This window comes from Canis lupus, chromosome 5 (genome assembly GCF_011100685.1).
Source record: "Canis lupus familiaris isolate Mischka breed German Shepherd chromosome 5, alternate assembly UU_Cfam_GSD_1.0, whole genome shotgun sequence".
Lineage (NCBI taxonomy): Eukaryota > Metazoa > Chordata > Mammalia > Carnivora > Canidae > Canis > Canis lupus.
In genome coordinates this window covers 56,973,532-56,997,337 of record NC_049226.1, presented here as the reverse complement: position 1 = coordinate 56,997,337, position 23,806 = coordinate 56,973,532, and the positions used below count along the sequence as shown (strand labels likewise).

Genomic DNA, 23,806 nt, shown 5'->3' with positions numbered 1-23,806 from the left:
GTTAAGAATATGCAGATTATGCCTGATTAAATTAGGGGCATAAGCCACCCACACAGGGTCAGCAGGTAACTTGGCATCCCAGCTCCCACTCCGGGGCAGGGGAAACACCAGGGCCACTTTGAGGAATGCACAGTTTCAGCACCTCACCAGGGAAGTAAAGTCAAAAGATTTGTTACTTACAGATCCCAGAACAGGGGTGCAGTGAGCAAGGCTTTAGAAGGGCCATCCTCCATCCCAGATCAGCAAAGAGATATCAAGGTAGCATACATCTATTACTTATAAGGTGGTTGGGGTGGTGGTCACTAATTTTTTTGTAGGCTCAGTTCTGAGTGGTCATTTGAAAAAATACCCCAGGAAACACGGCAGGAGTTTGAGGTGGGCATTCTAGGCTCGGGCTCTTATGTAAACTTCCAGACTCCAGGTGTGAACTCCATAAAATGCTTAGTACCTTGGAGTGGCTGTCTCCTCACCACACACTTGCAAGGGTCCTGCTGTGGCGAAGGCTGGGAGGGAGGCTGGGCCAAGGAGCTGTGGCTTGCTTGACAATGTGCCTCCCTCCCAGCCCAGTGACCCCTGGGCCCACAGTAGCTGCACTGCTCTGGCCACAAACTCATCCCTCCTTGCAGTGTGCCAGCCTGACCGCATCAGTCAGGTCTGGTACTGGTTGCTAGCCTCTGGCTGCCAGACTCTCTCATATGACTTGGGCAGTCAGGTGAGAAAGAGGGGCTTGTGTGTGTGTGTGTGGGGGGAACAAAGTAAAGATGGGGCATCAGATCCCCTGCATCTGTGAGACTAGCAGTCATTTATGTCTGGCCTGGGGCATGCTGGTCCCCCGTGAGCTCTCAGCGTGGGGACTGCCTCCCTCCCCTGGACATGCAGCAGAGAGCCATGGGAGACCCTTCCTCCAAGCTATACTGCCTGGCTTCCTCAGATCACTTCTGGGGAAACTGAGACCCAAAGGGAGAAGGCATAGGCTTTGCTAGTGGGTGCCAACCTCACACAGCCCTGCCCACTCTATCAGAGCCTAGGGGGATCATGGTCAGTCAGCACCTTTGGCCTGGGCTGACCTGGGGGTGGTCCTTAGCCTGGGCTCAGGGACTTTCAAAGTCTGTATCCTCCAGTCAGTGGTGGACTGATGGGCTTTTTCCTCTGCTGATCCACCACCCAAGGATGGTCAGACTAGGCAGCTGGGAGAGCCCCAGGCTCCAGCCAGCCTCAAGGGGAGTGCTGGGGACAGGTTGCAAGGGGCATCATGCATCCCCCCAGCATCATCACTCTTGGGTCCTATCCTATGGACTCTCATGTTCCTCAGGCTCATCAGTGTGGGACTCCCTCTAGTGGCCTCAAGTCTTCTTCCTGGGGTGAGGAAGACCTACGTCCAGTGGTAGCAGCTGTGGCTGGACCCTCCACAGCTCCAGGGGCGCTGCTCTGGGTTTCCCCTGGTCCACAGAGGACCCCGGGCTGGGGTGGGGGGAATCTCTTCACCTGCTGCCAGGTGCACCTTGTCTGGGCACTTCTGTGCACCGTGCGTGTGCACCGTTGCCAGGGTGACCTCCGCTGTGCCTTCAGCCGCCCATACACATGTCCACGCCAGCACCCGTGAGCCGCCGCGACCACCTGGCCCGTGTTCCTCGGAGCCTCCGTGGGACCCGCAGTGGGCGCCTGAGCGCAGAGACCGAGTTGTCTCCAGCCCCCTCGCCAGGCCCTAAGTACCCTAACCTCCCGAGCTGGCCCCTGCTGCCCTCCGATGCGACCAGGGCGTCCCCCGACTTTCCGCGCCCCTCCCAAAGGGGCGGAGGTCTGGGTTCTGCGGTCAACCCTGCGGGTCCCCGCGGGAAACCTGGCGTTGTCTGGGCCCCCCCCCGAGGGACGAGCCCCTGTCCGGCCGGCCGAGACCCTAGGCCCAGCGGGGGCTGCGGCCCGAGCACACAGTGGGCGCCCTGTCGCCAGCCGGGCCGTGGACCCCCGGCCCGAGAGGAGGATCGCGATCGCGACAGGGTACGGCGGAAAGGGCTGTGCGCGGGCGCGGACTCCGCGGGCCCCCACCCCCACGCGCGCCCCCACCCCCACGCGCGCCCCGCCCTCCGGCCCTTCCGCGCCTGCGCCGCTCCGCCCCGCGCTGCGCCGCGGGCCGCCCGGTGACGTCAGGCCCCGCCCGCTCTCGGGCGCCCCCCGGCGGGCGCGCTGAGCCTGGGGCCGGCGGTCCCTTTAACTGCGCGGCCCGAGGGGGCGGCGGCGGCGGGGCACAGGGACGCGGCCCGGCCTCACGCCCTCCCTGCCTGCGTCTCCAGGCCGGGGCGGATGGGCGGCCGCGGGCCGCGGGGCAGTAGCCGGGGCGCGAGCAGAGCCAGGGCCGGCGGGGCGGGCGGGGCCGGGGCCGGGGCGGCCGGGCGGGGCGCCGGGGGCCTGGGAGCGGCCGGGCCGGGAGCGGCGGCGGCTGGCGGCGGGCGGGCGGGCGGGGCGCAGGCCGGCAGCGGGGAAGCGCCGGCGTCCGAGCCCCGGGCCGGGCCGGGAGGTGGGCCCCGCGCCGCTGCCGCGCCATGGCGGAGACCAAGATCATCTATCACATGGATGAGGAGGAGACGCCGTACCTGGTCAAGCTGCCCGTGGCGCCGGAGCGCGTCACGCTGGCCGACTTCAAGAATGTGCTCAGCAACCGGCCGGTGCACGCTTACAAATTCTTCTTCAAGTCCATGGACCAGGACTTCGGGTCAGTGGGCCGCGGGGGGCCTGTGCGCGAGCGCGGGTGTCCGCACCTGTCCGTGCCCGGCCCGGGCTCGGCGGTGCCTCGGTCTCCCGGGGTGCCGTGCGCCCCACCTGGCTGTGTCCTGAGCTGTTGCCTGAGCTGGGGACGCGCGGGGGTCAGGGCGCGGGGCCCTGGCTGCCGCCCGGGAGCCTAAGAACCAGGACAGTGGGGAGGCACGGCCCTCGTCTCTGCGCCCACTCTGGGCCTGGGCCTGTGTGGCTCAGTGGCCCAGGGTGAGCTGAGGTCCCACCTTGGCACCTGTCAGACTCGGGGATGCCACTGCCTCCTCCTGTGGAGGGCTTGTGATTCCTAGGGCGGGGGGTCCGAAGGGTGTAAGGGGAGGGTCCTAGCACTGCCCCCTGGTCCACAGTAGTTAGCTTGGGGGGAATGAGGTGATCTACCACCAGCACAGAAGTTTCCAGAGGCTCAAGACAGCCTGTCTCTGAACCCCTCCTCCAGGGTCCTGAGGGTTAGGGCAGAGATCAAGGATCACTGGGGACCACAGGTCGTCCCTCCCCCACCCCCACCTAAGGGGTGCTGTCCAGTACTTGGGTTCCAAGGAGCAGCCTGGGCCATCTGCTGACTCTGGGCAGCCTCTGGGTCAGTGTCCCCACGTCCAGCCTCAGTGGTGGCTGTCGTGGCTGAGGGGACTTCCCACTTGCACTGGGCTGGGACTCTGGCACTGTGAGGAGGAGGCTGTCTGTCTGAGGCCTGACCAAGCACTGCCAGGGGTAACTTGAATCCCCAGCTCAGCAGTGCTGGGGGCGGGGTACTCAGAGGCCTCGTGTGGGCTGAGCAGGTGTGCCTGGCCGCCCTCAGGCAGCCTGTGTCCTTGTGTGTGACTGTGTCTCGGGACTTTGACATTGAGGCCATTTCCTGGATTCTCTGGTTTGCATGGACCCTAGGCAGCCCCAGGTCAGGTCAAGCTGGGGCCATTCTACAGCTCTCAGGGAACTGAGGGAAGTTGGGACAATATGACTCTCTTGCTCACCACCATCGCTGCAGAGAGGCAGAGAGGAAGAGCATGTTCTTGGCAATCCTGGATGGGCTGGGGCAGTGGCCCCACCATGAGAGGGGGCTCAGATCAGGGGCTGTGAGGAACACCCTAATGTGCCTGGGCCCCCTGCCCCTACTGTCCTGCTGTGGGCTGGACCTTGAGTTACCCAAGCCTCTGTGCCTGGCTATAGTTGGCCATCTAGCAAGGAAAGAGGGGAGTCTGAGATATGGCCACGGTCACCTGCTCTGGGTTGGGTCCCACTCCTGTTTTTGGCCAAGTTGGAGGGAAGGTTCTGTGCCTACCTCCCACTTTCTCCATGCAGGTCACAGCAAAGCCGGGCCTATGGTAGGCTGGCCCAGAGCTGTCCCACACTCTGGCTTTGGAAGGCAGTGGTACAGGGAGGAGTCTGACCCCAGTGTTTAGACTGTGAGGCAGAGGTTGGAGTCCCCCTGCTACTAGGGCTGCCTTGCTGATTCCAGGCCTGGCTAGACTTGGCACTTAGCTGATTTCCCTGGCAGTGGCCCTGGTCTCTCTATCTCTGGGCCAAGAGTTCTGGTCTCTGAAGCCACCTGCCTGTGGGCGGTGTGAAGACTACAGGGCAGGCGGTGGGGGCTGGGCCTGACCCCGCCTGCCTGGGTGAATGCCCACTCTGCCTGCTGCAGCTGGTCTATCTGGTGTCAGTGCCCCCAGTGGTGTCGGGAGAGTCCAGACAGGCACCTTTGGAGCTTCTGGCAAGGTGTAGAGGACTGGGACTCCCTTGCCCTGTAGCCTGCAGAGCTTGAGCCTGGGGGAGCTCTAGGGTCAGGAGGTAGGGGTCATGGGGAATGGACAAGCGAAGGCACGGTAGGAGCTGAGGATCCCTGCCTTGTGGGGGCATGAGGGGGTGCTCTTTGAGGTCCCCCATGTCATGTACAAGCCATCTTCCTGCTCTGTGGTGGGAAGGTCTAGTGGGGGGACCCTGTGCTTCTGGGACCCATGGGCAAGGGTTGGCTGTGGCCTGCTGTGGCCTCTGGGAGCCCTGGGGGTCCTCCTGTGGCTGTGCTTGGCTCCAAGGGCCCTACTCTGAGCAGATTCCTTGCCAGGGCGAGTCTGCGGGGGCGGCGGGCGGGGCCCAACAGCCACAAGTTTGAGGCTAACCAGGATCTTGCCAGGAATTCTGAGGTTGGGGGCTTGATACCAGTGGGGGTGCCCCTGGGTGGCCACCCCTAAAGGCTGGTGGAGACTGCTTCTGAGGCCTGCTTTTCCACCCTCCCTCCCAGGAGGGAGCCCCTAAATTGTTTGGAGGCATTCCCCCAGGCTCCACTGAGGCCTCCCCTGCCCGACTCTGTCTGGAGCTCCTGGAGGTTATGCTGGCCAGTGGTGGGTGGCATCATGCATCCTGAGGAAAGCACCTGCACCCTTGCTCTGGCACCCCCCCCCCCCGCCCCACTCTCTTGGCTGACCTGTGTCGGGGGGGGCTGTGGTGCCCCCCCCACCGGGCTTCAGGCCTCAGGTGGAAAGCAGGATGTTCTGTAGTGCTGGGTTGGGGGACTTGGGTTTCTCAGGTTGGGGGGCCAGAGGCAGGGACTCTGGGCCTCAGGGGCTCATTTGTGCAGGGGTAGGGGGCACAGAGGGTCGGGCAGCCCTGGGTGCTGGGTCATCTGGAAGCCCTGGTCAGGTGGGCAGTTGGCCCCTGAAAAAGCCAGGCAGGCCCAGTGGTGTGGGGGCTGGGGAGCTCATCTGCCTGCCTGGGGGTGAGTCAGGAAGGGCGGGGGCTTGGGAATGGCAGAGGAGGCTGGGCCTCCTGGGCTGTGAGACAGGAGTTAGGTCCCTCCCGAGTTTCTCTGTTGCTGCTTTCACTCAGGGACCTTTCTCTCAGCCTGCTGGGACCCATGGGACCCGGGGGGGGGAGGGCGGGGGGGGAGGCTGGCTTCAGGGCTCTATGTTGGCTGTGGCTGGCAGAGCTTTTGGTGGCCCTAGGCCACCTCAGGTCTTCCTGTGGTGACAGCTTCTTATGTGACCTCAGCTGAGTCCTGGCCGGGGGCCTAGCATCCCCTGGAAGCTCAGTTCTGTAGGGCTGTGGTGCATGCATAAGTTGGGGTGGCAGATGTGAGGTCTTCTCTTCCTGTGGGGTGTCCATCTCATTGTTACATGTGGCTGGCATGGGAGCGGAGGGGTCTGAGGGGCTGCTGTGGGACTCTGGCAGGCTGCCCCCTCCTGCCCTGGCTGGCCTGGTCTCTTCTGTCTTCTGAGGCCTGGGTGGTGGGTGATGGACCTGGGCCTTGCTCCCTTGGGGAGTGTGGGGTGCCAGATCTGTGGAGGCCTCCTGCCCCTGTTGCTGCCCAGGACTAGCAGAGTCAAGGCATCCAGGCTCAACGGGTCACAAGGCTGCTTCCTGCCTGTTCTCCTGGCTCCTGTTTTTCCACTGGGCCCCAAGTCCCGGGTGTGGAAATCCCGCTGTGTTGGGCAGGGCTGGGCTCCAGGAGGTAGGGCATCGGGGTGCTCCTGCTGTGGGCCTGGCCCTGCCTGCCCTGATCCCTAAGCCTCAAGAAGGCCACGGTGTGGGGTGCATCTGGGCCATAACTAGGCAGCCTGCCCTTCCCAGCTGCCCCCAGTGTACCCTGCTGGCTGCTGCTTTCCTGGGCCCTTTGAATCTGACACCTGACCCATCCCCCACCTGTGTCTGGCCGTGGCATCAGTGGCTTCCTTCCTGCTTAGCTAGCATTGCTTTGGCTCTCTGTGTTCTGCCTGGGAACCCTCCCTACCCCCGAACCCACCTGACTGGGGGCAGCATCAAGACATAGGCCAGGGGCTGGCTGCTGGGCAGTATGGCTGCTGGAGCTTGCTGGCCTCTGGGGCTGAGAATTCTCACATCACCCAGTAGCCCTGTGCCTGGCTGTCCTTTCAGGCCTTGAGTTGGGCTGTTACAGAGGGTGGGGTCTGCTTCTATCTTCGCAGCCAGGTGGACGGGCCAGGAGGGCAGAGGCCTCCCCCTCAGGGTGCACGTTCGGGTCTGTGTGCCTGTGTTCATGCGGTCTGATCATCCTCACATCTGTATCAAGGCCTGCTGTGAACCAGGCCCTGTTCTGGGTTGGGGCCAGATTTGGGGGGTGGGAGGTGGAGGGGGTGCTCCAGTCAGAACCCTGTTTTCATGGATCTGTACTCCATGGGGCACACAGACACAAAGCAAGGTAGATACTGGCACAGGGTATTCCAGGAGATGACCTTCTGCTGCTGGAGAGTTGGGAGTTTGGACTTCCCTCTGGCCTGGGCCCTGGGAGGGGTCCCCAGAAGGATGACAAGGGTGCCCAGGAAGGGAATGCATCAGGCTGGAGCATCCACACGGAGTGATATCTGAGCATGTGGCTGGACACCCTGGGCTGGCGTGGACCCTGGACAAGAGCGTGGGGAGGTTCTCCCTCCAGAGCCTGCTGTGGGGAGCAGCCTTGGTACCAGGGGTCTCATGGCAGTGTCTTCCCACAGGGTGGTGAAGGAGGAGATCTCTGATGACAATGCCAAGCTGCCCTGCTTCAATGGCCGTGTGGTCTCCTGGGTGAGTCCATGGGATGTTGGCAGAGGATGCTTGGCTAGGGTGGGGGCTGGAGTGGGCTGAACCTGTGGGGCTGGGGAGCCTGCAGGCTGGCAGGTGTCCCCGAGCCACTGCTTTCCTCCATAGCTGGTTCTGGCCGAGGGCGCACACTCAGATGCAGGATCTCAGAGCACTGATGGTCACACAGATCTGCCCCCACCTCTTGAGAGAACGGGCGGCATCGGGGACTCCCGGCCCCCCTCTTTCCAGTAAGGACTGTGGGTTGGGGGCTGAGCCTGGTGGTTCTGAGGGGCCTGCTGCCTACCAGGCCTGTTGAGGGGGGCAGCTGACCAGGGACTCATGGTCAGTAGAAACTGGTCAGTGGAGGAGGGGCAGGCAGAGAGGCACCCTCTAGGCAGGTGAGTGGGTGGGAGATGAGGCAAGGAGCCGGGAGAGTGTCCACAGCGTGGTGGCCCAGCCCGCCCCAGCCCACCCCCTCTTGTGGGCACAGCCCCAATGTTGCCAGCAGCCGTGATGGGATGGACAATGAGACCGGCACGGAGTCAATGGTCAGCCACCGGCGGGAGCGAGCCCGACGTCGGAACCGCGAAGAGGGTAACAAGGCTGTACCTCAGACATGCCTGGGCCCCTATGGTGACCCCATGACTGTGCCTATCCACAGTTACTGCCCCCTAGCTGATGGGGTCCCAGAGTAGAGGCCCTAGATCTATCTGCCCAGCACCCCAGTGACCCTCTCAGCAGCCCACAGTCACCTGGCTGGCTCCCAGGGCAGTTGATACTTGAGGCCACACAGGGGACCCCCATAACCAGCTCCCCTTCTTCTGTCCCCTCAGCTGCCCGGACCAACGGGCACCCAAGGGGGGACCGACGGCGAGACCTGGGGCTACCCCCTGACAGTGCGTCCACCGTGCTAAGCAGTGAACTTGAGTCCAGTAGCTTCATTGACTCAGACGAGGATGACAACACAAGCCGGTGAGTGTGTGTGTGCACGCAGATGTGTATGCACACAAATGTGTGTGCACAGGTGTGTTATGGGGTATGTATGCATGTGCGTGGTGTCTGGGGGCAAGTCTGTGCAAGTGTGCAACAGGTATGCACAAGCAGGCACACAGGTAGGTGTGTGACCAATGTGCACACATAAGGGTGTCTGTGCATGCACACAGACTAGCGTGGGCACATGTGCATGGGTGTATGTGTGAACAGGTGTGTATGCACAGGCACGTCATGTGTGGGTGTGTAGGCATGTACAGATATGTGTGTACATGTGTGGGGATGCAGGTGTGTATAGGTGTATGTGACCATGGATGTATGTGATTCCCAGGGCATGTATATATGAGTGGGCATGTGCATGAGCAGGTGTGTTGCAGGTGTATGTACACGCACATGCTGGCTGGTTCAATGTCTGTGTCTATCTTCCCTGAGTAGCTCTCCATGTAGGTATGGGGTTTGTATGTGTCATGTGTGTAGAGAGTGTGTACAACCAGGAGCTGAACCTTCTGATCAGCCCTGTGTTTTCCGCAATCCACCTGGCTAGTGCAGAGCTGGCCTGTCGCCCATTGTGTGCATCCCCTGTCTTGTGTGTGTGGTGGGGGGGCCCTGTTCTGTCCACCCCGCTGCAGCCCTGCAGCCTCTGGCCTGGTCCCTGACCTTCATGCCCCTTCCCAGACTGAGCAGCTCCACGGAGCAGAGCACTTCCTCCCGGCTCATCCGGAAGCACAAACGCCGGCGGCGGAAGCAGCGCCTGCGGCAAGCGGACCGTGTAGGTGGTAGCTGGGTGCTGGGTGGGGTCTGCTCTTCTGAAGCCCCTGTCCAATCCCCTCACTGATCTCTGTCCACAGGCCTCTTCCTTCAGCAGCATCACGGACTCCACCATGTCCCTGAACATAATCACCGTCACTCTTAACATGGGTGAGGCCTCAGGAGGGTCCCCCGCGGGCTGCGGACTCCCTGGGCGAGGTGGCCCCACTCAGCAGGCGCCGGCTCGCCCCTTGCCCCTGCAGAGAGGCACCACTTCCTGGGCATCAGCATTGTGGGTCAGAGCAACGAGCGGGGTGATGGTGGCATCTACATCGGCTCCATCATGAAGGGCGGTGCTGTGGCAGCCGATGGGCGCATCGAGCCAGGCGACATGTTGCTGCAGGTGCAGGGCCGCAGGGAGGTGCTGGGGGGCTGGAGTCGGCCCCCAACTCCACCTCACTGAACCCCTCCCTGCCCAGGTGAATGACATCAACTTCGAGAACATGAGCAATGACGACGCGGTGCGGGTGCTGCGGGAGATTGTGTCACAGACGGGGTGAGACACAGGGCAGGTGGGAGACATGTTGGGGGGCCCATGCAGGGCCTTGCCTGTGTGACCTGCTACACCCCACAGGCCCATCAGCCTCACAGTGGCCAAATGCTGGGACCCGACCCCCCGGAGCTACTTCACCATCCCGAGGGGTGAGTGACCCCTCACGGCTGTAGGGGAGGGGGGATAAGGGCGCTGGCCCGGCCTGAAGGTCCTTTCCTCTGTGACCCCCGTGCTCTGTCGTGTGTGCTCCCATCTGCTCGTCTGTTTGTCCATCCATCCATTACCACACGGTGGCCACTCAGCTGACCCGGTGCGGCCCATCGACCCTGCTGCCTGGCTGTCCCACACGGCGGCACTGACGGGAGCCCTGCCCCGCTACGGTACGAGCCCCTGCTCCAGCGCTGTCACGCGCACCAGCTCCTCCTCACTAACCAGCTCTGTGCCCGGCGCTCCACGTAAGTGGCGGCTCAGGAGAGCAGGGAACTGAGGCGTGTGGGCGAGGGACCCAGCCGATGTGCCCACCTGGCAGTCACACCCGAGGGCTGTCCTGCCGTACCGCCAGGGCACACACGTGGATGGACGCTGCTGACGCGGGTGTGTCTGACCCAGCACCGACCCACATGTGTGCCTGCACACCCGCCCTCCTTGCCATTAGCTGTCTGGGTGGTGGAATTGGAAGATGCCCAGAGGGGTCAGGCCACCCCTGTGGTCCCTCCCTCCCAGAGAGCAGAGGCAGTGCATGCATGTGACCCCCACCTGGCTTTCCTGCAGCTAACATGACTAACGATCCTGAGCTGGCGGAGGGGCAGAGGGAGGGGCTCTGGTCCGTGCAGTGGGGGTGGCCGCTGGGCTTGGGCCCAGGATCTTGATGCAGCATCTGCTGGGGGAGGGAACAAAGATCCAGTCTCCCTGCCCTGCCCCTGCGAGGGTCCTTCCTGTGGTGGGATCAGGCCCCACAGTCACTGGATAGCCTCAAGGTCTAGGCTCTGTGACCACAGACCCTACACAGAGTCTAGGCTCTAAGGTGGGCTGCAGCCAAGGGACCTGCGGCCTGTCCCAAGCCCTCTCCCTGCCTGGGGCTGCTCAGGGCTGAGTAGGGGGCCATGCCTTGCAGAACTGGAGGAGGCGCCTCTGACGGTGAAGAGCGACATGGGTGCTGTAGTGCGCGTCATGCAACTGCCGGACTCGGGCCTGGAGATCCGTGATCGCATGTGGCTCAAGATCACCATTGCCAATGCCGTCATTGGTGAGAAGTCCCTGCCGGGCTGGCTCTGGGCGGGCAGGGTCCAGCCCCCCAGGCTCTGCGCCCTGACGTGTGCTGCGGGCCAGGGGCGGACGTGGTGGACTGGCTGTATACACATGTGGAAGGCTTCAAGGAAAGGCGTGAGGCCCGCAAGTATGCCAGCAGCATGCTGAAGCGCGGCTTCCTGCGGCACACAGTGAACAAGATCACCTTCTCGGAGCAGTGCTACTACGTCTTTGGGGACCTGTGCAGCAGTGAGTGGGGGGCTGCAGGGTGGGGCTCCCCAGAGGGCCTGCCCACCCTGCCCTCACCCACCTTCCCCTCCTGCCAGATCTCGCAGCCCTGAACCTGAACAGCGGCTCCAGTGGGGCTTCGGATCAGGACACTCTGGCCCCACTGCCCCATCCGGCCGCTCCCTGGCCCCTGGGTCAGGGCTACCCCTACCAGTACCCGGGCCCCCCGCCCTGCTTCCCACCCGCCTACCAGGACCCTGGCTTCAGCTACGGCAGCGGCAGTGCTGGGAGTCAGCAGAGTGAAGGTGAGAGCCTGCTCGGTGCCCAGCTCCCCTCTGTCCCTGCCGCCTGGCTCTGCCCTGTGTGCCCACCCTCTCTGCCCTGTGCACTCCTGCCTGCTCTGTGTTGAGGCCCTGGTTGAGCTCCTTCTGGAAGGGGTGAGTGGTTGAGGGGGATGGGGAGAACCCTGCAGACTTTGGTAGTCATGTGCGTGCTTCTCTGTGTGTGCATGTATGTGCGTGTATGTGTGTGCACAGTTGTGTGTGTGCCTGTGTTTGTGTATGTATGCATCTCTGTGGTTGTGTGTGGTGTGCATGTGTGTGTGCGTGTTTGTGTGCATGCATGTGTGCATGTCTGTGTGTGCGTGTTTCCTTGTGTGTGCGTGTCTCTGTATGTGTGCATGTGTGCGCATGTGTAAGTGGGGGGATTCCAGATGCAGCAGAAGCTAACGGCCAGGAGATGGCTTGGGGAGGGATGGAGAGAGGTCCCAGGACACAGTAGAGGACAGATATGTATCCTCAGCACCTGCACCTCGGCCAGGAGCCGGAGGTGGACGGTCCCCAAATAACTGTGAATCCCCAGGAGCCAACGAGGGATGTTGAGAGGTGTCCCTGAGAGCAGGGGAGAGGTCAGGCAGCCAGCCCAGCAGACCCCAACAGGAGTGGGAGGGAGAGGAGAGCAGGTCAGAGGGCAGTGATGCCAAAGGGGAAGCTGCCGTTGGGTGCCTGTGGGCCTCAGACAGGCACAGCCGGTGGTGGCATGCTCAGTAGGCGGGAATGGGCATCCGGGCCGGGCCTGCTGTGTAACTTGTGCTATCCCTTGCTTTGTGCTGAGCAAGCCTTAGACTGAAGGACTAGCGGAGTGGACCCTCCGGGCCGGTAAGCCAGGGTCGTGCCCGGCGTCTCTCTCGGCATGTTCCCGGCCAGCTGGCCTTCTCAGGCTCCCCACTCTTCCTGGGAGCCCAGGACAGGGGCTGAGCTGAGTAGCTGGCCAGGGCCTTGGGGCTGGACAGAAGGTGGGTCTTGGGGCGGGGTCGGGTGCCCAGGATGGCCGATGGGAACACCGGGCACACAGGGCCTCACTCGGGTCTCAGGTTCTCAGCTGCAAGATCAGGCATTGGGTGAGACAGGGGACACTGAGCTGGCCCCAGAGTGTCCCTGCCTGCCTGCCACAACTCACCCTGCCTCTCCCCACCCGTCCCCCCCTCCAGCCTGCTGCAGCTGCTCTTGCTTCTCTGAGTGGGGCCAGCCCTGCTCTCATGTCTGCATGGCTGCCCCCTTCCCACTCCCACCCTGCTTGAGACCACCAGGTTCTGACCCGGTTGCCCTGGCAGCGGCTGGTCATCCTGGAAGTGGCCTGGCCTGATGCTGACCATCTCATTCCTCTCCCCCATTCTTGACTCCAGGAAGCAAAAGCAGCGGGTCTGCCCGGAGTGCTGGCGGGAGCAGCCGGCGGGCACTGGGCCGTGAGAAGGAGCGCCGGGCGGCTGGAGCCGGGGGCAGTGGCAGCGAGTCGGACCACACGGCACCAAGTGGGGTCGGTGGCAGCAGCTGGCGGGAGCGTCCGGCTAGTCAGCTCAGCCGGGGCAGCAGCCCTCACAGCCAGGCCTCGGCTGCTGCCCCGGGGCTCCCTCCACTGTATCCCTTAACAAAGGCATACTCGGTGGTGGGGGGGCCACCTGGGGGGCCACCTGTCCGGGAGCTGGCGGCTGTTCCCCCAGAGCTGACAGGCAGCCGCCAGTCCTTCCAGAAGGCTATGGGAAACCCCTGTGAATTCTTTGTTGACATCATGTGACTGAGGAGAGAGTGCCTTCAGCTTGGCCCTGTGGAGGGGGAGCCGGTGGTCCTGCCCACTCCTGCAGGAGGGCACAGCCTCTGGAGCTTATGTGGGCTTGCCTTATTGGTGGCTGTCTTGGGTCAAGCCAGCCTGTGCTTTCATGCACACAAGAGGCCAGGTCATGGGGCCCAGGCCTGGCAGAGTGGGAGAAGGCTGGGCGAGGGGCTGAGGGCACCCCAGACCACCATGATCTGAATTTGGCAGTCCGTCCATTCCCATTTGGAGCAGCTTGTGTCCATGCAGACCCTGTGCCCTTGGGGTGTGCCTCAGGGACCCCCACTTGCCTACAGAGCTGTGTGCAGGGCCCCAGACTATGCTGGGAAGTGGCTGCTGGGCCTGGGCCCCCTCTTTGCCCATCACAGGCCCCACCACTCTTTCCTGGGCTGGGTTGGCCCTTGTCAAGGTGGAATCAGAACCCCCAGGCCCTTCTGTGGATGTCCAGGGTAGGGATCTAATTTATTTATTTATTGCCTGGCCTGTGTGCTCTAGGGGAGGTGGTGGCCAGGTCAGCTGCTCCTGCGCCCACCAGGCTTCAGACTGAATGCAGGGACACAGGTCCTGTCTGACAGTGGGGGGGGGGGGGTGAGGGGAGATGGGAGGGGGCCGTGTTTCAGCTGGCGGTGGTGGGGATGTGACCCTGAGGGGTAAGGGGGCACAGATGCCCACAGCTGCCTGTAGAGGCTGGGTCTGGGGAAGAGGGGTAGCCAGCCCACCCTTCCTTGCTGTCCTCGAGTGACTGCCCACCCACTCACGCCGCTTCCTTCCTGGCGTTTCTGGCCTGCACACATCTGCGCTGTAGATACTGTATCGAGTCGGAGTGTCCATCCAGATAGTTAATAGAGCTGCTTCTGTGTAAATGTTATTTTAAAGACTAAAAAGCATTTAATTTTATGGGACTAACGTGTGGCCTGTGTCCCTTCTTTTCTGCTGGGGTACCTTAGAAGGCTGGGGTGTGAGGGCTTGTCCCACCTCCCCAGGGCCTGGCTGAGAGCTGATCCAGGACTGGCCCAGTGTTGTCCTCTGGGTCCCGTGGTCAGCGACAGGGCTCTGTGCCCGATGCTGGGTGCCAGTAGGGTCCTGGTAGCTGCTCTTCTGTCCGTGGTGCTGGCTCCAGGCTCCAGGGGTCTTGGCAGTGGGTGCTGGCCTTGGTGCTGACCCCCACACCCCCACCCACTGGGCTCTGTCCACGGTGCTGGTGGCCATCGAACCCCATTTTCCCTGCTTGGCCTGGGCCACAGAGAGAAGGAGGTTGGGTATGTACCCTCCCACTAGCCCTCTTCCCTGCTCACCATTCCTGCCCCATCTGGTCCTGTGGTCAGTCATAGACCCCTGCAGAGGGGTCACGACATCTCCAGCCCTCTTACCAATCTCCCATCCCTGTGATGCTTGGAGGGGGTGCTGGCTGGAGGCTCCAGGCTGGGCCTGGCCAGGCAAGTAATGCCCAGTTTGGCCTTTAAGTGACCTGGCTGGTAGGTGTCTTGAGCTCTTGGCATGAACGCCAGGAGCCTCAAGGATCCTTTTCGTGGACCTTTTGTTCAGTAGGGCTGGATCACATGGGTAGGCCTTGGCCAGGCCTTGGCTAGGACAGGGACAAAGCTTTTCTGGGGCCTCAGGTGGGTGCTGAAGCCCTTCATGGATGCTACAGGCCTAACGGTCACTGTTCCATCAAGGTCAGCTAGTTAGCCTACAGTTAGGATCTAGAAAGGGGTGGTCTCAGCAGCTGGGGTCCAGGTTGGTGGTTGCTTCATAGAAATGTGATTTGTGGGTATCTCAGCTAGGTCTGGGGTCACTGGGTCAGGGGTCACTTGTTTTTGCCCTAAGTCTCCTTCCCCCCACTACCACTGCTGCCCTGTCCTCTGGCATCATCTCCTAGGAAGAACTCCGGGTTGTTGAGCTCCAGCTGCTGCAGCAGCAGGTAGCACTTGGGCAGGTGGAAGGTGGCCAGGATGCCCAGGGCACAGAGGAGGATGGCGGCCATCTGCACAGTGGGCTGGTAGGCCACATGCACATTGGCAAAGAGAGGGACAAAGGAGATCCAGGTGATGAAGTAGGCCAGCATGGCAAAAGTGAGACCCCGGGCGCCATTGTAGCGGCCTGGCCGGCTCTGCACCAAGAACGTGCCCAGGAAGCAGAGGAAGGCCAGCATGGCATTGATGGCATGCACTAGGCCAAAGCTGATCCAGGAGCGCACTCGGCAGTGCACCAGCACCTGCGTGGGTAGCACCCACCAGTCTGTCACCACCTCTGGTGGAAAGGCCACCAGGTACCAGGCACATAATGCCGCTTCCGCCAGCAAAGCAAGCAGCACCAGCAACCAGGCCCAGGGCCCCTGCAGGCACCTACGCAGCTGATCTGCCCAGCTTGATGGCAGCTCTGAACCCACAAATATCTGGGCCGCTTGCAGGAAAAGTGTGCTCAGACAGCCAGTGAGTGGAAGGTGAAGCAGTGGCTGCTGGGCCAGGCAGCTGGCAGGGCCCGGCTGGCCAGGGAACAGAAGGACACTGAGGCAGACAAGGCCCAGGCAGGCCAAGCCAAAGCAGGCCCGTGGCCCCCCTGAGGCCTGAACCAGTGGGCTGTCCCGGTGCCTAATAAAGAGCCCCAGGGCCACCAGCACCAGGCCCAGCGCCAGAGCCAGCAGTATAAGCAGCACCAGCACAGCCGGCTGCCCCCATGCCAGGAAAGTGAGCCTGCGGGGGAAGCAGCGTGTGCTCCGGTCTGGGGACCACTGGTTCTGGTCACACTGGGTGCAGAGGAGGTCATCTGTCATGTGGGAGGAAAGATGGGGCACTTGGGGGAGAGTTCAGGCTCCCACCCACTTGCTCTGGCCTCAGAGTTGGCCTTTGAGTCAGGACATGAGACCTGGGGGTCCCTGCCCCCACCTGTCCCGTGTGTATGGGCCTTGGAGAGGTGCTCACCTGGGCTGCGCTGATAGGTGCCCGCCTTGCAGTCCACGCAGTCATAGCAGCAGGAGTGGAAGCCCTTCACACGGCGCACCTGGCCCTCCCCGCACTGCCGGGAGCACTGGGACACGGGCCGCTGCCACAAAGGCCTTGGGGCTCAGGCTGTGCTGTGCTGAGTGCGCCCGCCCAGTCTTTGGGGTGCTCCCCCACCTCACCCCCCCCCCCCCAGCAGAGCCAGAGCTCGTATGGGGCTGAAGGGAAAGCTGCTGTGCAGTTAGGGCCGTGCCACCTGGTGCTCACCTGGTTCCCAGGTGTGTGCCAGGACATCTGGGAGTGCCAGACCTTCAGGCGGCCGTTGAAGGCACCTACGGTGCGCAACTCGGGCTTCAGGTCCCGCCACACCCACAGTTTCAGGTCATAATCCATATTCACGTTCCCCCTGGCATCGAACTGCAGTGCTAAGCCGCGCACACGGAAGGTCAAGTTGTACATGTTTTCTAGGAGCTGGTAGGCAGATTGGAGCAGGTGGGTGGGGCCAGGCCAGTAGCTGTCCCCGGCCCAGACTCCCCACTGACACTGCTCCTCAGAAGTGCGGGGCCTCCTGGCCTTACCTGCCAGGGCCGCACTGGGCTCCCGTGGGGGGCAGCCTGAGGCATTGCAGAGCAGTGTGTTGTGGAGGGCCTGGGCCACGCCATACACGGCTGCGTAGGCCGCGAAGGTCTGGTGGTGCAGCAGCCCTGCAGACATAGCCTCCAGAGTGACGTGGTCACACTGGGGACAGCGGGGCCCCACCACGTGCTCTTCCAGGCCCGGCTGCTCTGCATCCAGTGAGGCGCAAAAGGCAGGGTCAGCAGCCAGGGCCAGGCAGGTCTGCACATAGGATGGGAACTCGGGTATTGGGGCGCCCTGCTGCAGAAAGCCAAGCACGGTGCCCACCTCAGCCATGCCAGGCAGCGTCATGACCAGGTCCGAGGTCAGCCAGGCCTCACTGGCCACCCAAACCTTGGGCGAGAGCCTGCAGTGGATGCTGTAGCTGAAGAGGGTGCGGGCAGCACGAGTGGAAGAGAAAAGCACCACCACCTGCACGCTGCTCTGGTTTACCTGGTGCAGTAGGCCCTGGACAGTGCCCAGCCGCAGGCTACTCGTGTGCGGCAATGGCACCAGGCCCTCATGCGCAATACAGATGCCCCTGGCATTGGCCAGGCTGGAGAAGAGGCTCAGGCCCTGCCGGCCATACTCGTCATCGCTGCCCACTGCAGCCACCCAGTTCCAGCCAAGCTCCTGCAGCAGCTCCACCATGGCCACTGCCTGTACGCGGTCGCTGGACACCGTGCGGAAGAAGGATGGGAACGTCTCCCGGTTGCTCAGCCGGTCGGTGCTGGCCCCGTAGCTGACCTGTGGCAGCCGGGAGGCACCTCCTGATGTGGGGGCTCCTGTGGGCAGGGCCAGTGGGGGCAGGGGACCCAGGAGAGGAGGGGGCGCACACCTGAGGCATGAGGAAGAAGCTGAAGAACTTGCCGGTGATGAGGGCGAGCTCAGATGAGTGTGGCCCAATGACTGCCAGCACACGGGGCTGGTACTGCGTGTAGTTGCAGTAGGCGGCGATGTCGCAGCTGCCCGCTTTGGCCATGAACATGAGGCTGGGCTTCATGGCCACCACAGGCTCCGAACATGTGTCAAAGAGGTCGTAGCCCAGGCGCAGTCCTGGCAGCAGCGTGGACCTGTTGTTGACCTCCTCCACCGCCATCTTCATGGCCAGCGCCCAGAGCAGGCCGAGGGACGAGAACCTGGGCCACAAGGGTTGTGGGGGGCTGACCCCACGTCCTCCCTTGGGAGCACCCCAGAGCTGAGCCCCCCACCCCGTCACCCTTTGCTTCCCAGCCCCGGCATCCCTACCTGGTGCACACAGTGGCATTGGGCTGTGTCCTGTCACTGAGACCTGTGTCCTCAGCTGTGCCCAGGGGGAAGAGCCCGCCCAGCACATAGTCCCCTTGCATCCTGAGCTGCCGGGATAAGCACAATGGGGCGCCTGCTCCAAGGCCCAAGAGAGCCATGAGGCTCAGGAGCATCAGGCCTGCCATGGCAGGTGGCAGCTTCCAGCAGGGACGGCAAATGAGAGAACCGAGTGGGGGCCCCCAATATGATGAGTGGGGGCAGGGGAGGGCAGAGGATTTGCTTAGCAAAATTATCACCTGTCCTTACCAGTCATGTCCAGGGGCCCCTGGGGACACCCTCACTTTCCTAGGCCTTGCAGGTCTGCGCTTCTTGGACTCGTTTATCCTTTTTTTTTTTTAAACATTTTTAAAATTTTTATTTATTTATGATAGTCACACAGAGAGAGAGGCAGAGACACAGGCAGAGGGAGAAGCAGGCTCCATGCACCGAGAGCCCGATGTGGGATTTGATCCCGGGTCTCCAGGATCGTGCCCCGGGCCAAAGGCAGGCGCCAAACCACTGTACCACCCAGGGATCCCGGACTCGTTTATCCTGATGCCACCACGAGGCTCTCTGATTGACAGTGACCTGGGCAGTCGGGCTCTGACTGACCACTGACCACATCTTGTTACATGCCTGTGCCCAAGCCCCACCCCACTCCTGGAAAGGAGGAAGGACACTCAGGACTTCTCTGCCAGAGGGTCCTGGGGTCTCCAGCTGCCTGAGGGAGGTGCAAGTGACCTGAGGAGTAGGTACGGAAACATTTCTTCCAGCCCTGGGAGAACTGTCAGCAGCCTGGGGGTTGGGGGTGGTGGTTGTGGTGTCCAGGGGTGGCTTCACCTGCAGACTCAGGGGGCAGACCATCCAGGGGGACAGCGGCTGGCCAGCTGGGTTCCCATCCTGTAGCTGGGGTGGGGAGGGCCCCAGGGTCGGGGACCTGTGGCCTCTCAGCCTGCCTGAGAACAGTGCAACCAAAAGGGTCTGAAGCTAGAAACTTTGGGGCCTCTGAGCCTGGGCTCTTGACACAGCAGATGCCTCCCTCTGGGGATGGAGGGCACATGGGCCTGCAGGACAGTGTATGCAAATGAGCAAGGAGAGGCTGTAACCAAATAGGACCCTGACGCTGGGTCTGCACCAGGTGTTTGCAGCTAAGTCCTGATGGAATTGCTGGTAGCAGGTCCAGCCCAGCCTCTGGGTGCCCTAGAGACCAGTCTCTTTAGGCTTGGGTCTGGGGGACCTGACATGAGGCTCAGATGTGGACACTAGGAGACACTACTGATGCCCCTGGTGTGGAGTGGGAGCTCTGGGTGGTCTCAGCCCTGCTGGGGTCTGGCCAATGTTTATAAGAGGAGTTCTGGGATCTGATATTTGCTGCCTATCGGGAGGGACCGTGCCACGTGGCGCACTCAGGAGACACACATACACGTGTGTAACACACGCTCGATGCCCCATACCTGCACACAACATGCCGTGCACCTGTATACACTAGAGGCACACGTGCAGCCTGTACTCTGGCCCTTGTGGATCCTTCATAGTCATCTGCCTTTGCTGGTACCACATGGTGCTGTGGCCCCTGCTGGGTGCAGGGCAGACCTGGGGGTGGAGGCAACCTGGCTCTGGACACTATGGGGTCTGATGTTGGAGTGGAGTGTCCAAAAGCATGCAGCCTGACGTGTCTCCTCTTTCTGTCCCAGCCACGGCTGTGGTGAGGAGCGGCTCCCCCTCCACAGGCTGCAGGCTGAGCAGACCTTTCTTCTCCTTCCACCCCAGCCCCTTGGACAGGCAGCATCCCCTGCTCCATGCCGGCCAGGAATTGCCCCATGTCCCTGCAGTTGACACTGCCTTCTGAGCCTGGCAGTAGGACCTTAGCCCTATGGGGTCACCCCCTCTTCCCATCAGTGAGCAGCTGCCTGACACACCAAATACCTCCATCCTGCAGTACACTGCCTGTTTTGTAAGTGGAATTTATTGATGTTGGAAAAACCATCACCCGATTACACTTTCCCAGGGTCTCTGCAAGCTCATACTTGCGCACATCTGCTGCATGGTGGATATGGTCCCCTTGGGGTCAAGGGGCCTGAGCACGGTGAAGAGCCAGTAGGAGAGGCCAGGCCCCCAAATGCTGGGCGATGGCTGGCCTGTCAGCTGGACAAAAGGGTCTAGTCTCTCTGTGTGTGCATATCATCATGGGCCTCATGAGCTCTGTGGGGCTGGGGCAGCAAGGGCCAGCAAGGAGGGAACCTGGCATTTTGTTGGATGACGGGGAGGGCAAGGCTAGCACTGGGCTGGCACAGTTGTGGGCTCGCTAGAGCTCTGGGGCAGTGCAGAGCCCCTGGGTGGAGGAGCACCCGACTGACAGGGTGGCTGCAGGGGGCAGCTGATGAGAGTGCAGAGAGAGGCAGGGCAGGCTCTGCTCAGGGCTTCAGTGCCTGACTATGGCTGCTAAGGACATGTGGGCCCCTGACTAACAAGGAGGTGAGGGGCAGGGAGAGAGTCTACACTGCCAACTGGTGCCCAGGGGTTCTATCCCTGTCCTGGGGACGGCCATCCCTGTATGGAGGACCCGGGGCACCTGGGCACAGACACCGAGGTGGGCCAGTTCCTGCTGAGTGTGTTTGCTGGCAGGAGGGATGCAGTCTGTGCCACAAGGACCTTCACCACTTGGCTCCCAGGCAGGGGGCAGCTTCTCCAGGTTTTGCATGAATGTCGATCCCGCCCCTTCCCCGCCCTGCCTCTGCACTTCACCCGTCTGGGTGAGGCCTGATTGGACATCTGTGTAACTTGGCTGAGGGAAAAGCAAGGATGCCCTTGGGCAGAGCACGGTGGCCAGGGAGGAGCAGGTTGCCAGGGCCTGCTTTCTTTTTCTCAGGCCAGGTGCCACAGGCCAGAAGCACGGCCCAGAAGAAAGTGTTCTTCCTGTTCCTGGGACACCCATAGGTCTCCATGGTGGGACTTCTGGGTGCTGGCTGCCCCAGGCCAGCTCTGGATGGGAGACCCTGCCCCACCCAGCCCACCAGCTCTTAGGGCAGGTCCAGTAGAGAATGCTCAGCATAGAGTTTCTGAGAGATGTTGTAGACATGCTCGATGAAGGGCAGGGCCTCACCCAGCATCTCCACAGCCTGCTCCGTGGACCCTACGTTCATGGCCTCCAGGAAGACCTTCCGTGTGGGCAACGTACAGAAGGCCACAGTGACAGCCCGGCGGATGATCCAGGGGTGGTATGCGGCCAGAGAGGCATTGTAGGACTCGGTGCAGAGCACAGCCGTGCGTGCATCCTCGGGGCTGGTGCGCAGGCCTTCCAGGAAGAGCTGCAGCCAGCGCAGGGCACGATGCAGCCGAAGCACGGTCCGGCAGCCTGAGTCAGGGTGGCGGGAGCGCCGCTCCAGGTCCACCAGCTTGTGGCTCACCTCGTAGGCCACCATGGACTGCAGGCTGCTATAGTGCTCCCGCTGTGGGCCACCGCGCAGACACTCCATGATCTGCAACTTTGTTGTGACATCCTTAGAGATGAATGAGAAGATGGCACCCAGGCTGTTCAGGAACCTGCTCGAGGGGGAAGTAGACATTCAGCGCAGGGTATGGGGGAGACTGCCCCCCACCTCCTGGTACACACATCCACTTTTAGACGGGGATAGTAAGGCTCAGTGCTGTCAGGCAAGTGGTGAGAGAGAACAGCTGACCAGCCCAAGTAAGTGGGAGCCTGGTATGCACAGCCCATAGTACAGCACGTGGGAAGTGTGGCCAGGGAAGCCCCACCTTTGGGGGAGGCCCCACCTTTGGGGGAGGCTCCACAAGGCAGTGCCCCCCAAATGTACCTGACTAGCCCCCTCCAGCCGGCGAGGTAGTGATCCAGCAGCACCTCCTGCTTCTCATTGAGACACTGCTTGAAACTGACTAAGACGATCTTCAGGTTGAAGTTCGACTCCAAGTCATCCATTTCTCAATATGCACTGAAATACACGGGTTGTCTCCCTGTGAGTCAGCTCACTCCCTAGGTCATTGCTTCAGGGTGGGGGTGAGAGCAGTCAGAAAGAAACTGCTGAGATCCAGGTTCCCCCACACTGAAAGCCCACTGTGGGCCCCTGATCCCCTCCTCCCTAGGGACCTGTTCCACTGTGTGGATCACATGCTCGCACATAATGATCTAGTGCTGCCATGCCCCTGGCCCCAAACACAGGCCCACAGATCTTAGCATGGCCCCTCCTTGTCACCCAGGCTTTCAAATCACTCTACTGTATCTTACCTACAGCACACACCTCTAACTCGTGTTTTCTTGATTGTTTATTGTTCGTCTCTCTCACCAGAAAGCATCTGTCTTCACCAGTTGGAGAGACAATTTGCTTAGTCTCTGCCCAGAGCTAAGCACCCTTCCAGGTTGGATGCCCCATGAGACAAACAGCCCTGCCTATGAGGAATATTCTTGGGGAGGTTGTTGGATAATAACAAAGCCAGAAAATTCCAACATGGTACATAAAAAGAGATAAACACTATGAAAAAGAAGACAGTAGAGTGAGGTGGAGGGCCAGGCCCTTCCTTGCTTTACTGCTGCATCTTGAGCTAGAGCAGGAACTGTGGGGTCACCACTGTCAGACACCAAGGTTCTCACTGCTACTGGAGCTGTATAGGACCCACACAGAAGGGCAGCTGGGCCAAAGGTCCTCCATACTCTGAAGACGGCCACAAGGCCTTCTCCTAGCCCAAGGAACCTTCCAGAAGTGCCCTAGGCCAGAGTCTTGCCCTGGGTTCTGCTCACATTCAGTCACTCCATAAACATTCAACTGCCCACGCATTAAATGGGTGCTACTGGGCAATCCCGCCTCTGCTGTCCTGGGCACCTGGGGCTGGCACTGTGGTTGGACCCAGCTGCATATCACCACCTGGGATGTCAGGACTATCTGCTAGGGCTTGGCGGCTGCTGAGCCCCCAGAAATGAGCTCACCCCATCTTCAGGTGTCGGGGCAGTCGACCTGGCCTCAGGAAAAAGAGGGTCCTCCTCCAGAGACTTCCACCACGCACCTCCCCTCTCTCAGGGCCCGTCTTTCATCCACTGAGCAGATGGTCTCTGAGACCTTCGGGGCTCCCTTCCTGGCCACCAGACATCCTGTGGGCCTGGCCCTCTAGTCCAGAACCACAGCCGGCAGCCAACGGGAGCGGCTGGGAACCTTTCAGAACTTGGAAACAGGAAGCACACTGCTGTGCAGCCCGGCCAGGCAGCCTGCCAGCTGTGGGGAGGTGATGCAGGGCACCAGCACGGCTCCCCAGGGTCAGCCCACAGCTCCAAGGTCAAGTCTCGGTCAGGAGGGCTGCCTGAGACCCCAGCCTTAACAGCTGATAGCAGGCGGAAGGCCCCGGGAGAAGAAGGCGCCCACCCCGCCACACCCAGCCCAGGGGGCAGAGGCGAGGCCAAGGGGCACCGGGCTCGGACCCCGCGCTCGGGTAGAGTGGGGCCCGGGTCCCGGGCGGGTCCTGCCCGAGAGGAGGCCGGGGGACTGGGCGGGAAGCAAGGCAGTCTGCCGCCCCTGTCCTGCGCCCGGCCCCTTGGCGATGACCAGGCCCACCTGCCAAGTTCGGTTGGACTCTGCCCCCAGCCACAGGCCCGAGCCTGCCACCGTCCCGCTCACCTGTGCCGCCGAGGCTCACCTGAGCCGCCGCCGCCGCTGCCGCCGCCGCCGCCGCCGCCGCGGGACCCTCCTCCCCGCCGCCCCGCCGCCCCGCCCCTTCTCCCACCTGCCGCCGGGATTGGTGGCTCGTTGCCCAATCCGCAGGCTCGGCGCACGGCCCGGCGTTTCCGGCGGACGCACCGGAAGCTGGCCCCGTT

General features: G+C 62.1%; 3 protein-coding genes across 6 annotated transcripts; 1 reads left to right on the top strand and 2 right to left on the bottom strand.

Annotated features, from left to right (window-relative positions):
* The first annotated feature begins 2,467 nt into the window (after positions 1–2,467).
* Positions 2,468–14,049, top strand: DVL1 (dishevelled segment polarity protein 1). 3 transcript variants are annotated; one of them, XM_038537605.1, is made up of 16 exons: positions 2,468–2,710; positions 7,206–7,275; positions 7,399–7,520; positions 7,763–7,866; positions 8,106–8,244; positions 8,938–9,031; positions 9,111–9,180; positions 9,273–9,412; positions 9,489–9,565; positions 9,644–9,711; positions 9,865–10,017; positions 10,677–10,808; positions 10,892–11,059; positions 11,137–11,343; positions 12,156–12,195; positions 12,723–12,851. In XM_038537605.1, exons 1-15 carry the CDS (start codon positions 2,541–2,543, stop codon positions 12,164–12,166), a joined length of 1,725 nt encoding a protein of 574 aa, XP_038393533.1. In that variant the 5' UTR covers positions 2,468–2,540; the 3' UTR covers positions 12,167–12,195; positions 12,723–12,851. The 3 variants fall into 3 exon arrangements, with proteins under 3 accessions (XP_038393533.1, XP_038393532.1, XP_038393530.1); XM_038537604.1 differs by lacking the exon at positions 12,156–12,195 and having other exon boundaries at positions 9,865–9,942; positions 12,723–14,049; XM_038537602.1 differs by lacking the exon at positions 12,156–12,195 and having other exon boundaries at positions 12,723–14,049.
* A 920-nt stretch (positions 14,050–14,969) lies between these two features.
* TAS1R3 (taste 1 receptor member 3) lies at positions 14,970–18,134 on the bottom strand. The gene is given in 7 exon segments (NM_001031821.1): positions 14,970–15,913; positions 16,069–16,189; positions 16,354–16,557; positions 16,665–16,680; positions 16,682–17,448; positions 17,540–17,840; positions 17,950–18,134. Coding segments are annotated over 7 exon segments (2,538 nt in total).
* Positions 18,135–19,932: 1,798 nt separating this feature from the next.
* On the bottom strand, positions 19,933–23,693 carry CPTP (ceramide-1-phosphate transfer protein). 2 transcript variants are annotated; one of them, XM_038537600.1, is made up of 3 exons: positions 23,610–23,693; positions 21,804–21,938; positions 19,933–21,531 (listed from the first exon to the last, which is right to left on the bottom strand). In XM_038537600.1, exons 2-3 carry the CDS (start codon positions 21,923–21,925, stop codon positions 21,009–21,011), a joined length of 645 nt encoding a protein of 214 aa, XP_038393528.1. In that variant the 5' UTR covers positions 21,926–21,938; positions 23,610–23,693; the 3' UTR covers positions 19,933–21,008. The 2 variants fall into 2 exon arrangements, with proteins under 2 accessions (XP_038393528.1, XP_038393529.1); XM_038537601.1 differs by having other exon boundaries at positions 23,629–23,686.
* Positions 23,694–23,806: the final 113 nt, after the last annotated feature.

Bases quoted from the DNA above. Each gene is read 5' to 3' on its own strand.
- DVL1 (XM_038537602.1), top strand. From the start codon at position 2,541: ATGGCGGAGACCAAGATCATCTATCACATGGATGAGGAGGAGACGCCG. The intron at 2,711-7,205 runs GTCAGTGGGCCG...GTCTTCCCACAG, and splicing joins TCCATGGACCAGGACTTCGG to GGTGGTGAAGGAGGAGATCT. The intron at 10,809-10,891 runs GTGAGAAGTCCC...GCTGCGGGCCAG, and splicing joins CATTGCCAATGCCGTCATTG to GGGCGGACGTGGTGGACTGG.
- CPTP (XM_038537600.1), bottom strand. From the start codon at position 21,925: ATGGATGACTTGGAGTCGAACTTCAACCTGAAGATCGTCTTAGTCAGT. The intron at 21,532-21,803 runs GTACATTTGGGG...CCCCTCGAGCAG, and splicing joins GGCTGGAGGGGGCTAGTCAG to GTTCCTGAACAGCCTGGGTG.